Source organism: Canis aureus, chromosome 1, assembly GCF_053574225.1.
Source record: "Canis aureus isolate CA01 chromosome 1, VMU_Caureus_v.1.0, whole genome shotgun sequence".
NCBI lineage: Eukaryota > Metazoa > Chordata > Mammalia > Carnivora > Canidae > Canis > Canis aureus.
In genome coordinates this window covers 89,133,418-89,146,698 of record NC_135611.1, presented here as the reverse complement: position 1 = coordinate 89,146,698, position 13,281 = coordinate 89,133,418, and the positions used below count along the sequence as shown (strand labels likewise).

General features: G+C 40.7%; 1 protein-coding gene across 6 annotated transcripts in view; it reads left to right on the top strand.

Moving 5' to 3' along the window:
* The window catches only part of PIP5K1B (phosphatidylinositol-4-phosphate 5-kinase type 1 beta), a 300,319-nt gene that overhangs the window by 218,924 nt on the left and 68,114 nt on the right, over positions 1-13,281 (top strand). For 5 of the 6 annotated variants that reach the window (XM_077907918.1, XM_077907928.1, XM_077907937.1 and 2 more), the window contains 2 exons: positions 4,225-4,380; positions 9,902-10,046. In XM_077907918.1, coding sequence (XP_077764044.1) covers positions 4,225-4,380; positions 9,902-10,046 — 301 coding nt within the window. Of the gene's footprint in view, positions 1-4,224; positions 4,381-9,901; positions 10,047-10,883; positions 12,394-13,281 lie in introns of those variants that run through there. The other variant, XM_077907952.1, reaches the window with a different exon arrangement.

Genomic DNA, 13,281 nt, shown 5'->3' with positions numbered 1-13,281 from the left:
GGGGACATAGGTGGGGGGATGAGCGAGACAGATAATGGGGATTAAGAGGTACAAATTGTAAGATATAAAGTAAGTCATAGAGATGAAAAGTACAGCACAGGGAATATAGTCAATAATATTATGTAGTGACAGGTGGTGATTATACTTCCTGTGGTGAGCACTGAGTAACGTATGGAATTGTCTAATATATTATACATCTGAAACTAATGTAACATTGTATGTAAGTTATACTTCAATAATAAATTTTTTATTCTAAAAACTGAAAAAAATATATAATTTTAAGATGTTTTATCAACTGTGATTATTTTAAAGCTCTTAATGCTTAGAAGCGTACTTTCTTTGTAGGTAAAAACTTTTCCTCCCTGCTTCTACCCCCAAGAAAACAGTCCCAAGTCTTCAAGTTTCTTCTTTCAAATTACCTTTTTAAGTCTTACTAAATCCTTACATTCCACCCCAGAATTGAGTCATACTGGCAATGTAATAATGTCTGCAAAATCGTATAATTTTTTCTAGAAATATTAGTCATCATAATGTTGAAACCTCACTGAAATCTCTACCCAGATAATGTATCTAAAGCACTGAAACTTAGCTTCCTGAAAGGAATAGTACATTCATGTGGTAAAAATCAACTGCTGTAAGATTTTCAGAAAATAATGCATTCATTCAACCAACAGTTGAGCACCTGTAATGTACCTAGCACTATACTAAGCATGAATAATATAGGAAGATTTTTTTTAATTAATTAGTTCCTCCCTCAGTAATTTTTGGGTCAATGATGAGAACATGTAACAGATTTATAATCTAATGAAGCAACTGTTAGTAGAGTTTTTATATACACTACTGTAAGTACACAGAGAGAAATAAGACCAATTCTTCCACAAGAGAGCTTCAGAGTGAGAATAAAGTAAGTCCTAAAAATAAAAGCTAGCATTCATTAGGAAGAGGAGCAAGAAGGACATCTGAAGTCACAAAAATAGCATGTGCAAAGGCCCAGGGGTAGGAATAGACATGGTAGTTTCTAGGAATAGCAACTAGATGTGCTAAAAAGCAGTAAAATACAGAGGCAGGTAAATGGCAGAATGTAGGGCTAAAAATGGACACAGGATCCTTATCACCAGATACCGTTTAGTCAAAAACAAATCCAGAAGTTTCTGCAGCATGAAAGAAAGTGACCAGCAACCCAAACCATTTTTTTTTTTTTTGAGGTTATCCAATCAAGAGAAGTCCCTGTGGCCTTCAGTTTTTGCAAAATTGAATCCTCATCCCAGGAGTGAGTGTCAGATAATTCCTTTAAGGAAGATTCACCGTTGAGGTACCATGTGGCCCTGGCAGGGGTTCCATTTTGGTCCTCCTTGCTCCTCCTCCTGTGTGAGGCGGATAGCAAACAAAGACCTATTTCTTTTAATAGCTCTTGGCCTTTCCTCTACTGTGAACCACAAGGACACCCAGTTCTCGGAGTATCTTCCCCTGGTTCACGTTTCCCTGCCGCTGCCAACATTCTTTTCATCCTAGCTGTTTCTCAATTTAGAAAATCCGCATTGACCGAAGATCTGTATAGTGCTCCAAACTTTTGGTCTCACGGCCACTTTAACTCTTTATAATGGTTGAGGACCTCAAAAGGCTTGCAGGCATGTGGGCTGTTTCTCTAGCAATATTTCCCATATTAGAATTTAACACTGAGGAAAATGTTAAATATTCATTAATTCTCACAAAGTAGTAACTTTAAAAACATATGCATGTTTAAAAAAGCCATTTTCAACAAAAAGTTAAAAATTCACATAAAAAGTAATTGTGACAAGTAATACTTTTCTAAAACAATTTAGTAAAAAAAAAATTAAATAAATAAATAAATAAATAAATAAATAAATAAATAAATAAATAAAACAATTTAGTGAGAAAGTGGCATCGTTTTACATTTTTTCCAATCCCCAACGCTGGTTCATAGAAGACCTCTAGATTCTCACATCTGCTCCTGAATTCAGTCTATGGCAAGAGGACATGTGGCATCTAAAAACTCTTAAGAGTGAGAAAGGCAAATTATGTCTTGATATTATGAAAATAGTTTTTTTACAGTTTTTTTAAAGTAAGCTCTATCCCCAACATGGGGCTTGAACTCACAACCCCAAGATCAAGAGCCTCACTTGCTGTACCAGTTGGATCCAGCCAGGCACCCTTGAAAATAGTTTTAACATCGTAGACCTTCTAAAGGGTCTCAGGGGCCTTTAGTAGTCCCCGAGCCATATTTGAAATCCTCTGACTTAAAAGTTTTAAAATATTATATTGGAAGACAAAGGGTGAGAGTTTATAAAAGCAGATAGAGGGGCACCTGGATGACTCAATGGTTGAGCGTCTGTCTTTGGCTCAGGGCGTGATCCTGGGGCCCTGGGATCGAGTCCCACATCGGGCTCCCCGCAGGGAGCCTGCTTCTTCCTCTGCCTGTGTCTCTGCCTCTCTCTGTCTCATGAATAAATAAAATCTTTAAAAAAAAATAAAAATAAGATAAAAGCAAACAATGTTGAAGCAGAAGCCTGGAAAGCAGGTGTCACCACTGTTTTGATAGGATTAGGAGTTAAGGAAAATATGACTTATTTAGTCCATTTACTTTCCATTAAAATCCATTTTGGGGGCAGTCCTGGTGGCTCAGTGGTTTAGCACCGCCTGCAGCCCGGGGTGTGATCCTGGAGACCCAGGATCAAGTCCCACATCAAGCTGCCTGCATGGAGCCTGCTTCTCCCTCTGTCTGTGTCTCTGCCTCTCTCTCTGTGTGTCTCTATGAATAAATAAATAAAATCTTTTTTAAAAAAATCCATTTTGATAGATTTTTAAACATTCACAATGCTTTCCCGTCAAAAAACAGCTCTGATTTTCTCTCTTCTCCCCCTCGCATCAGCCAGGAAGGTGGAATCCTCTAGAAGGATGGCTGGGGTTTCATGAGTTCTAGCTCTGTGACCTCAAGCAAGTCAAAACTTTCCCAGTCTCAGTTTCTAGACCTATAGAAGGGTGGCCCACGTCCCCCAGATAGCCACATGGTGGTTGAATGTTGACCTCCAAAACCTAAAGCTCTCTCCAGATGTTAGTTATGATGATGATGATATTACTATGGTAGTAAGACTGCTCACAGGACACATACACTTTCCCTTCTCTTTGAGTGGAGAGATTGCCCACTCTTCTTTCCCTGCTTGTGTGTCCCAGAGTCCTTGTCCAATTGAGCTCTTGCAAGAGCTCATCTGGGAGGCCCCAGATGAGCTTGGCAATCTAAGCTCTGAGCTTCCCAAGGCCAGACACGATTACTCTAGTCCATCGGCGCTCAGGTGGCCCCAGTGTGCACACCTTCAAAGGCAGAGAGAGACTGCCAAAAACAAGTTCAGGGAGAGCACAAACAAGCCTCGACTCCCTCACTCCTTCCCCTCCAAGGAAATTCTCTGACGGTGTTAAGCCAAGAATTATTGCAGCAGGGACTGCATAGGAATAGGGACAGTCTGGCTGCTGCCAGAGCCCCTTCCACAGACGCATCATTGGTAAAGGCACAGCCTTTGGCAAGCAGGATTGACGATGAGGTCCATTTGCCATGGTCCAGGTCCCCAGCGCACTGCCGAGGTTGTAGAATGCTGTTGGGACAAAGGTCAGGCCTGAATGATACATTATACATCTGACATAGCCGTGACCTAGAAAGGATCCAGAGGGCAGGAAATTTCAGTGGAAAGTCACTTTAAAAGCAAAAAGCAACCAGAAGTGACTTTGGCTAAATTGGGCTTCATGAGTATAAGATTCAGATTAAACATTGGCATGTTTAGAAATTCCCAGTCCCCAAGTTAATAAAACCAGGGTCATGAGAATTCTCCTTGCTTTACCATCTGCATTTACCAACCCACCCAACCTCCTCCCAGCCCTAGAAAAACATTGCTTGGCGGCCAAAAAAGTGTCCTTCAGCAATAGAACGTTTAAATTTCACCTCGGGTGGGTGAGACTTGACTTCAAACTCTGGATGCGTATTCCAGTTCACGCACATTCTAGGATCTTCTCATTGAAGTCAAAGTCATTGTGGACGACTAAAATTGCCAAAACAGTTTTGTCTCCCTTTCCTCATATATATAAAACAAAGTGCCTTGCTTTCTGCTCAAATAATGACAACTATGTTAATAAGAAAAAGTCTTAATTGAATAAAAAAAATTAATGTGGTTTAACAGTAAGTGTCTTTGTCTCTCCTTTTTCCTTCCTGTCTAGCCTTGAAGGCCTCACCTTCTAAAAAGCGTTGCAACTCCATCGCTGCCCTGAAGGCAACCTCTCAAGAGATCGTGTCTTCAATTAGCCAGGAATGGAAGGATGAGAAGCGTGACTTGCTGACTGAGGGGCAGAGTTTCAGCAGCCTTGATGAAGAAGGTAAAAACATGTAACTTTTTTAAAAAGAGAAAAGAAGAAAAAGTCCTTCTGATTTTGCTTCTATAGGTGATATAGACTCAGAGTAGAACAATTAGAACACACCTGCTCTAAGAAACAAGGTATACGGGGGCACCTGGCTGGTCAGTCAGTACAGCGTGCTGCTCTTGCTCTCAGAGTCGTGAGTTCAAGCCCCACTTTGGGCACAGAACTGACTTTAAAAAAAGATAAAAGAGGGGCACCTGGGTGGCTCAGTGATTGAGTACCTGCCTTTGGCTCAGGGCATGATTCCAGGGTGCTGGGATCGAGCTCCACATCAGGCTCCCTGTGAGGAGCCTGCTTCTCTCTCTGCCTATATCTCTGACTCTCTCTCAATGTCTCTCATGAATAAATAAATAAAATCTTTTGAAAATAAAAAAGAAATAAAATCTATTAACTTCAAAGGGATATTTACAGTATGACATAGTACAAATTTTTAAATGCATAAATAATATATGTGGCTGATAATAAAAAAAAAAGCTGGAAGATGTACTAAGATATTTAGAAATAAAGAACCCTAACCCCACTATCAGGAGGTAACAAATCTGCACGTTTTTGTATTTTTACTATAGACTTTGTTCTTGGTATGTGTACAGTGTGTGTGTATGTGTTTTAAATGCACATATGCATTGTATATATATGCATATACACATATATACACAATGTAATAATGAATTATCCATCTATTTAGGTCTTTAATGAATTTAATAAAAGTTTTATAATTTTCCTTTTGCTTGTCATATACATCTCCCTTTTGTTAGATTTGTTCTCAAATGGATAGAGAGAGACACAGACATGTATTTTCTATCCTTTCAATAGTGGGTTTTTTAAAAGATTTTATTTATTTATTCATGAGAGACACAGAGAAAGAGAGGCAGAGACACAGGCAGAGGGAGAAGCAGACCCCCCGCTGGGTGCCCGATATGGGACTCGATCCCAAGACCCCAGGATCACCACCTGAGCCAAAGGCAGACGCTCAACCGCTGAGCCACCCAGGCATCCTTCAAATAGTGTCTTTTTAAGGTCTGGGTTTTCTGGCTGTTTCTTGCTACTGTGTAGACCTCTCTTCTTTTTCCTTTCTTCCTTACCTGCCAGCTAGGACTCCTAGAACAATGATGAATGGAAGTGGTGATTGCAGGCAATCTTGCCGTGTCCTGATTTTAAAGGGAATGCCTCTCGTGTTTCACTGTTGAGAAAGAAGTTTACTGTATTTGATCACTGTAATCAGGTCAAGGAAGTTCCTTTTTATTTCTGGTTTGCTAAAAGTTTTTTTTATCAAGAATGAGTGTTGAATTTTATCACATACTTTTCCTTGTCTGTCGAGTTGGTCATGAGGGTTTTTATTTTTTTCCTCTTCTAATCCTAGGAGAGGAAGTGACATTTTAGACTTTTTTTTTTTTTAATCAGTATATTCTTTTGGGAATCCCAACATTTCCTGAAAATTTCTTCTACTTTGATTAGATTAGATTTCTTCTGGAGCTTTCCTTTCCCCCAGAGTCATTATAGTCAGGTGTTCTTCGTGTTCCCTTCTGCAGAGCTTATCCACGTGTACCACGTTGGGTTAGTTTCTTTCTCATCTTCCAAGAAACCAGCTAAGACCCAGATTCAGTGATTCTGACAAAGGAGTTAATGACTTGCTCCTTTCTCGGGGCTGATGGCTGCCGTTTCTGCCCCTTGCCCTAAGCTGCCCTTGTACCAGCATCTCCCCTACCATACTGCCTGGTCTTCTCAGAGCACCTATAAAACTGCAAGGTGTCTGTAGTCTGGGAAATAGGATTAACTGATTGTTAAACAGTATTAGTTAAACTTACAGGTCATATGCACCATATAACTTCTGGAGTTAAAGCAGCAAGTCCAGTCATTCATCTGTGGGGAGGGAAAGGGTATTAATATAAACACTACATAACTTCCAGAAAGTCTGCAGACATGGGAAGTAGGGCACATATTGTACTTTTTTTCACAGATGACTTATTCCACCCATTGCTTCATTTTTAAAGGTACTTCACCCAGAAAAGCATCTGAAGATCAAAGAAAAACCTACTGAGCATATTCTTTGAAAATGTTAACATACTATTATAAAATGAGTTTATCTGGACAGCTCTCTATATGTACAAAGTTTGCTACAAGGTTCAGCCTTCTTAGAATGCTCTGTACTTGGGGGCTTCCCTTTACATAGGCACCACATCATCACCAAATTCCCTTAATTCCCCTCTAGTTTTTAATCCTCTCTTCTGTGTCATCATCCATGTCTCTGGATTGTATCCATTTTCTGTTGTCCTGTAACAAATTACCAGAATGTCAGAAGCTTAGTAGAACTTCCATTTAGTAGTCCACCGTGTGTAAGTCAGAAATCTGGCAAGGCTCACCTGAGTTCTCTGGGCATGGCTCATCAGGTCTCAGAAACTGGGGTCGAGGTGTCAGCTGGGCTGCATTCTCATCTGAAGGTGCTGGAGAAGAAGCCTCCTCCAAGGTCATCACGTGGTTGCAGAACTCACTTCCTTGTAGTTGTAGGGTGGAGGGCCCATACCTTCCTGTCTGATAGCTGCGCACTACGTCCAGCCCCCTGAGACCATCCACATTCCTTACCAGGCAGCCTGCTGCATCTTCAAGACTTTCTTACCAGAAAAAAAAAAAAAAGACTTTCTTACCAGTCAGTCTTTCTCCCACTTCAGATCTCTGACCTTCAGACACAGATTTCAAAGCCTCAGTTGACTAGGCCAGCCGCTCCCCTTGTATTCTCTTTGACCAACTCACAGTTAACTAACTAGTAATATTAATTACATCTGCAAAATTTCTTTTGCCGTGTAAGATACAGTAATCACAGAAGTCCTGTCATATTCACTGGCTCCACCCACACTCAAAGGGAGATGATCAAGTGTGCAGGTCACTGGGGATCATCCTAGAGTTCTGTCTACCATGCTAGGTATTTTTGTTTTTTGTTTTTCAAAAAAAAACGAAAGATATAGGAGCTTGAGGAAACAGCTCTCTGTTTCAAAGAGCTATTCCTAAAAGATTGGGGGTCAGCTCCTCAGTCTGGCCCAAGTCCCTGGACAGATCATGTATCTCTGTATAGTATCACTCAGGTAGCCTCTGGTTTATGAAGTCAAGACTAGAGTCTGCATGAGCCTTTCTAATTTAGCTCCATCTGCCTTATGTTGACTAGCAATTTATTAGACTCTGATGGGAGGTTATTTTTCAGATGCACTTTTCAGTATTATAACATTTCAATATTTTCCTTTGTATTTAATTAGAAGGTGGGATCAAGTATATTAAAGATCACTGGCCAGCTGTCATATTACATTGAAGCCTTTCTAATTTTTGCATGTAGAGCACTTTTGTGACTTATGTTTTTATATGATTACCATCTGTTGTTCATCATGGCAATTCTTTATTTTGACCTGAATCGAAGGCAGAACTGCACCCTCTCACACATTTTAAAGTGTGTCCAGTCTCCTGGTCCAGAGTCCAGCCCTTCTGTCCTTACCCTTTCCCTCTATGCCGCGTTCCACCCCTCCATCTACACCTCTTCAAACCCCAAATCCAAAACCTCATACTCATGCCATAGTGCCCATTAGGACTGTTTTCCATTCATACACTTCCTAAAAATACATAATTTTGAGCCTGTAAAGGAATACTAGAAGTGCCTTGAAGTTATATTGTATTTATTATCATCTGTCTTAGTTTCGTTTAGGGGAATGATTAAAGAAATCCACAGTCCAGCATGGTGACTTTAACAGCAGTCTTTTTTTTTTTAAGATTTTATTTATTTATTCATGAGAGACCCAGAGAAAGACAGACACAGGCAGAAGGAGAAGCAGGATCCCTGCGAGGAGCCAATTGTGAGACTCCATCCCAGGACTCCAGGATCACACCCTGAGCCAAAGGCAGATGCTTAACTGCTGAGCCACCCAGGCATCCCTAGTTAACAGCAGTCTACTGTATATTTGAAAGTTGCTAAGAGAGTAGTTGCTAAAAATTCTCATTGCAAGAAAAAAAACATTGTAACTATGTGGTGATGGATGTTCCCTGAACTGTGATGATCATCTCACAATCGGTATGTGTTTGAAATTGTCATGTTGGACACCTAGAATTAATATGATGTTATATGTTAATTAGATCTTCATAAAAATTTAAAAATCAAATACCTCCCTAGGTTAAAAAAAAAATTAGTTTGAGCCGAGCTACAGAAGTTGAAGGACAGGACTCATCCACAACTATTATGTCCACAGTGTTCTATCACTGGGGATTTGCAAGTGTATTTTTTTAAGATTTATTTATTATCAGAGAGGCAGAGACATAGGCAGAGGGAGAAGCAGGCTCCCTGCAGGGAGCCCAGTGCAGGATTTGATTCTAGGACCCTAGGATCATGACCTGAGCTGAAGACAGATGCTCAACCACTGAGCCACCCAGGTGCTCCTTGCATGTGTATTTTTAAAGCAACTCTGTTCTTGGTGACTAGATCTGTCATTAAAACACTGTCTCTGACAGGCTGGGCAATAAGGGATACCAACTTGTCCACCGTTTGAGTTTGGGATGATTAAAAATGATCTCCGAATAAAAAAGAAAGAAAGAATCCACCAGACACAGAGAGAGTAGGCATGGGTCCCTGTTCAGCCTTGACTATTCTGCTTCCCTGCGTAAACACTTTCACAAGCACCTACATTTTATAAAGGAAATGGGAGTTTTTTCATTTTTTTTTAATTTTTTTTTTTAGATTTTATTTATTTATTTATGAGAGACACAGAGAGAGAGAGAGAGAGAGAGAGAGGCAGAGACACAGGCAGAGGGAGATGCAGGCTCCATGCAGGGAGCCTGATGCAGGACTCGATCCCGGGACCCCAGGATCACGCCCTGAGCTGAAGGCAGAGGCTCAGCCACTGAGCCGCCCAGGCGTCCCAGTTTTTTCATTTTTAAAAAGGCAGCCTTGGCTCTTAAAATATGAGGCCAAGAGGAGCCGTGGATGATGCTCAAAGATGTGTATGGGCACAAAAGGGGTTAAGAGATAGCTGGCTGTTAGTCTGGGAAGCATTTGTTCCCTGGCTGTTAAAAAGTCTGAGCACTTAGATCTAAATTGAGAATGATAGATACATGCATATCCTAGGGAGGGAAAGCAGGTTCCCTGTGTGTCTCTACATTTGCCAATCATCTTGTTAATCTCTGTCGAATTATCTCCTTAAGCTCCTACAAGCATTTTATATCATCTTTTGAAACAGTAAATCACTTTATTAGGTTTTAAAAGAACATTCATAATGTCATTTCCATAAGCCATTTTGTAAATTAATGCCATTTCCTTTCTGGTTAACCTGTTTGCAAGAAGCTATTTTACATGTCTGCGGCAGTTCGGAAGAGTGAAGTGAATTCATAATTTAATTTGCAACCTGATAATGTAAAATGAATGCTTTGGAGTCAATTTAAATTATTACACATATTAGAGCACCATTTTTTGCAGAGATTCACGAGTATGTGTTGTGCTTCTGTTACCCAGCACTGGGATCCCGACACAGGCCAGACCTGGTGCCTAGCACCCCATCACTGTTTGAAGCTGCTTCCTTGGCAACCACCATTTCGTCTTCTTCCCTATATGTCGATGAACATTGTCCACATGACAGGACTGCGCTCTATTCAAACAGGTGAGACTTAGCATGATCATATTACCAATCTGGCTATTACATCAGCATCACAGCTAGACAAGTATCTCTGAATTAGAATATGCTGTCCCTGGCAACCAAGATGGGACTATCACCTGCCCTATAAGTAAGAGAAAGAGAGAACATGCTTGATTTTTACTGTGGCAAGAAGCAAGCACATCCAGGGGAAAACCCTCATTATTTTTCTCCACAGTTAATCATTATGTCCTATAGAAATTATATACTTGGTTCTAGGGAAGAAGACCTTTCATCGTATTTCTTTTAATAATTTCTTAGGAATGGATTTTTTTTTGGCAAGTACTCTTGGTTAATATTGCAGATAACTGTAAAGACCTTTGAATATTCTCTTTCTATTTGCATGGCCTTAGTAACTGTGGTAGGCAGATGGTCCCTCAAAGTTGTCCCTTGTCCTAATCCCTGGAACCCATGACAGTGTCACCTCATATAGCAAGAGAGACTTTGCCAATGTGATTAAAGATCCTGAGATGGGAAAAGTGTCTTGAATTTTTTTAGGTTGTCTCAATGAAATCACAGGGTCTAAAAATATATATATATATAGTTTTTTTGGGATCCCTGTGTGGCGCAGCGGTTTGGCGCCTGCCTTTGGCCCAGGGCGCGATCCTGGAGACCCGGGATCGAATCCCACGTCGGGCTCCCGGTGCATGGAGCCTGCTTCTCCCTCTGCCTGTGTCTCTGCCTCTCTCTCTCTCACTGTGTGCCTATCATAAATAAATAAAAATTAAAAAAAAAAAAAAAAAATTTATATAGTTTTTTTAATACTCAGGCAGTAGATAACTTTATCCTTATGTTCCTTCATAGATCACGGAGTCACACCAAATTCAAACCCACAGGGAAGCTAAGAAGTGTTTACATTAAATGTGTCCTTCCTAAAAATTCTTAACAGTATGCCAGTCTGTCCTCAAGCAGTAAAATCTGATTATGCACAGAGTTTTGGTCAGAGGAAGACAGAAGATTAGGGTCAGACAAAAAGAAGTGATTTCAGAAGCAGAGGACAGAGATACCTTGGAAGGTGCCACATGCCTGGCATTGAAGGTGGAGGACAGGGTGGTGAGCCGAGAAGTGCAGGCAGCCTCTAGAAGCCAGAAAAGGCAAGGAAACAGATGCTCCCTTGGAGCCTTCACAGAGGAAGCCAGCTCTTCCAACACCTTGAACTTTAGGACTCTGACCACCAGAGCTGCAAGATAATAAGTTGTGTGATTTTCAGCCAGTCAGTTCATGATCCTTTCTTACAGCAGCCATAGGCAGCTAATCCAGTGACTCTCACACATTTAATGATTTAAGATTTGAGCGTTGGATGAGGACTACTGTAATTTCTTAAATGGAGAATGTATTATTAGATATGTGTGCTTTTTAAACAAAACACTGTCAAACGTTGATTTTAATAATAGAAGATGATATCTTTACAAAAGGACCACAATGTTGTCTGTGGGCTTAGCTGTTTGACTTTTTTCTCTTTCCATATGTGCAGTTCTGTAACTAGTCCCACTTGCCAGGCAGGGTCTACTATATATGTTCTTGATAATTATCTATTAAATTATGGACTAGCTCTTGTTAAAAATCCAACTCTTGAGAATCAAGATCACATTTGTGTAGGCAAAGTGCTTCTTACACCATAAGTCATCTTCTACCCCTAGGGATGCAGCCTGGCTCACTTGCAGAAAGAGGACTCAAGATGGTAGACTCATTTGTAACATATATGTTTATAGATTCTAGCTTGTTCTTTTGGCAAGTTAACGTGTGGTCATTGGGGCTTCTGGAGAAATCATTTTCTGTTGCCATTCTCTTCCTTCTCTGCTAGAGACATAGTGGGGGTGGGCGTAGCAGAGGAGGCAGCCAGCCTCGGCCTGGAGAAGTGAAACAGATGGCAGGGTGAGCCATGGATCTTCATGGAGCTTTGCTTAGATAGCTCTGCTGGAAGGGTCACCAGATAAGGCTGCATTATAAATTATTCCGCTCATCTGAACCGTAAGAGAAATTTGGTTAGCTTCCTTGGGTGAATCGAATTTAAAGTGACCTATCCCTTACATTAATGTGTACCTTAAATATTCAAATTTGTTATGTAAATTAGTCAAGCAACAGCTTTCTTGTTTCTGTGGTAGAGCTAAGCACCGTTGTTTTGTTCTCCAATATAAATAGCGGCTGGAAAGTCATAGGAAGTTTCTTACAAGGTCGAAAACAATTCTTTGTGAAGCCATGGTGGTTTCCTACTGTTTGCTACTGTTCTCATTATCCAGGGCGCACAATTGGATATGCTGTTAAATTATTTACTAGAATTTTCAACACCGGAATAAAAGGATTTTTTGCTTGGTTTGGGCTTTTTGGGTCTTTTTAATGATAGCGGTTGTGGGTCAATATTCAGTCTCTCAGCCAGAAGTACTCAATTTTGGGGTATTCATGAGGTCCCTCACCATCTGGAACTGCCTCCTTCCTGGCCAGTGTGGGCACTGCATGCTCCCAGGCTGTGGCATAATTCTTGGTACTTTTATTCATGATGATAGTAATTATCATATATGTTTGGATGGGAAAAACATTAGTGTTATCTGCGGTATTTTTCCCTTTCTTTTTTTGAAGTGAATCGTCTAAAGCAAATCTTCCTTGGCATTATATATCTCCAAGTTGTAATTTGAATGTCACAGCTGCTGGTCGGGGATTGGTTACAGGAACAAGAAACTGCTCTATCTTAGGAAGAAAGGGATTTAATACAGGGAATTAGATGCTTACAGAGTCCATGAAAAGACTCTGGACTGGACATCAGGAAATCACCCCTGGATGACACCACCAAACTGGCCACCAGCAGCCCTGCAGCCTTGGCCACAATCAAGCAGGTGCCCTGACAATGAACCACAAGCCAACAAAAAGCATTTTGGTGACCCCAGAATGTTTTGTTTTGCTTTTAATATTTTATTTATTTATTCATGAGAGACACAGAGAGAGAGAGAGGCAGAGACAGAGGCAGAAGGAAAAGCAGGCTCCCTACAGGGAGCCCGATGCAGGACTCAATCCCAGGACCGCAGGATCACACCCTGAGCCAAGAAGGCAAGCGCTCAACCTCTGAGCCACCCAGGTGTCCCAACCCCAGAATGTTTTTTAAATAAGCTATAATTTAAAAATCAAGCAGTTTCACTAAAATACCCAGGTCCTTTTGAAAAATCACTAGTTTGGGCCCCACTTAGCTTAGCATTTACCAGCTGGAGGG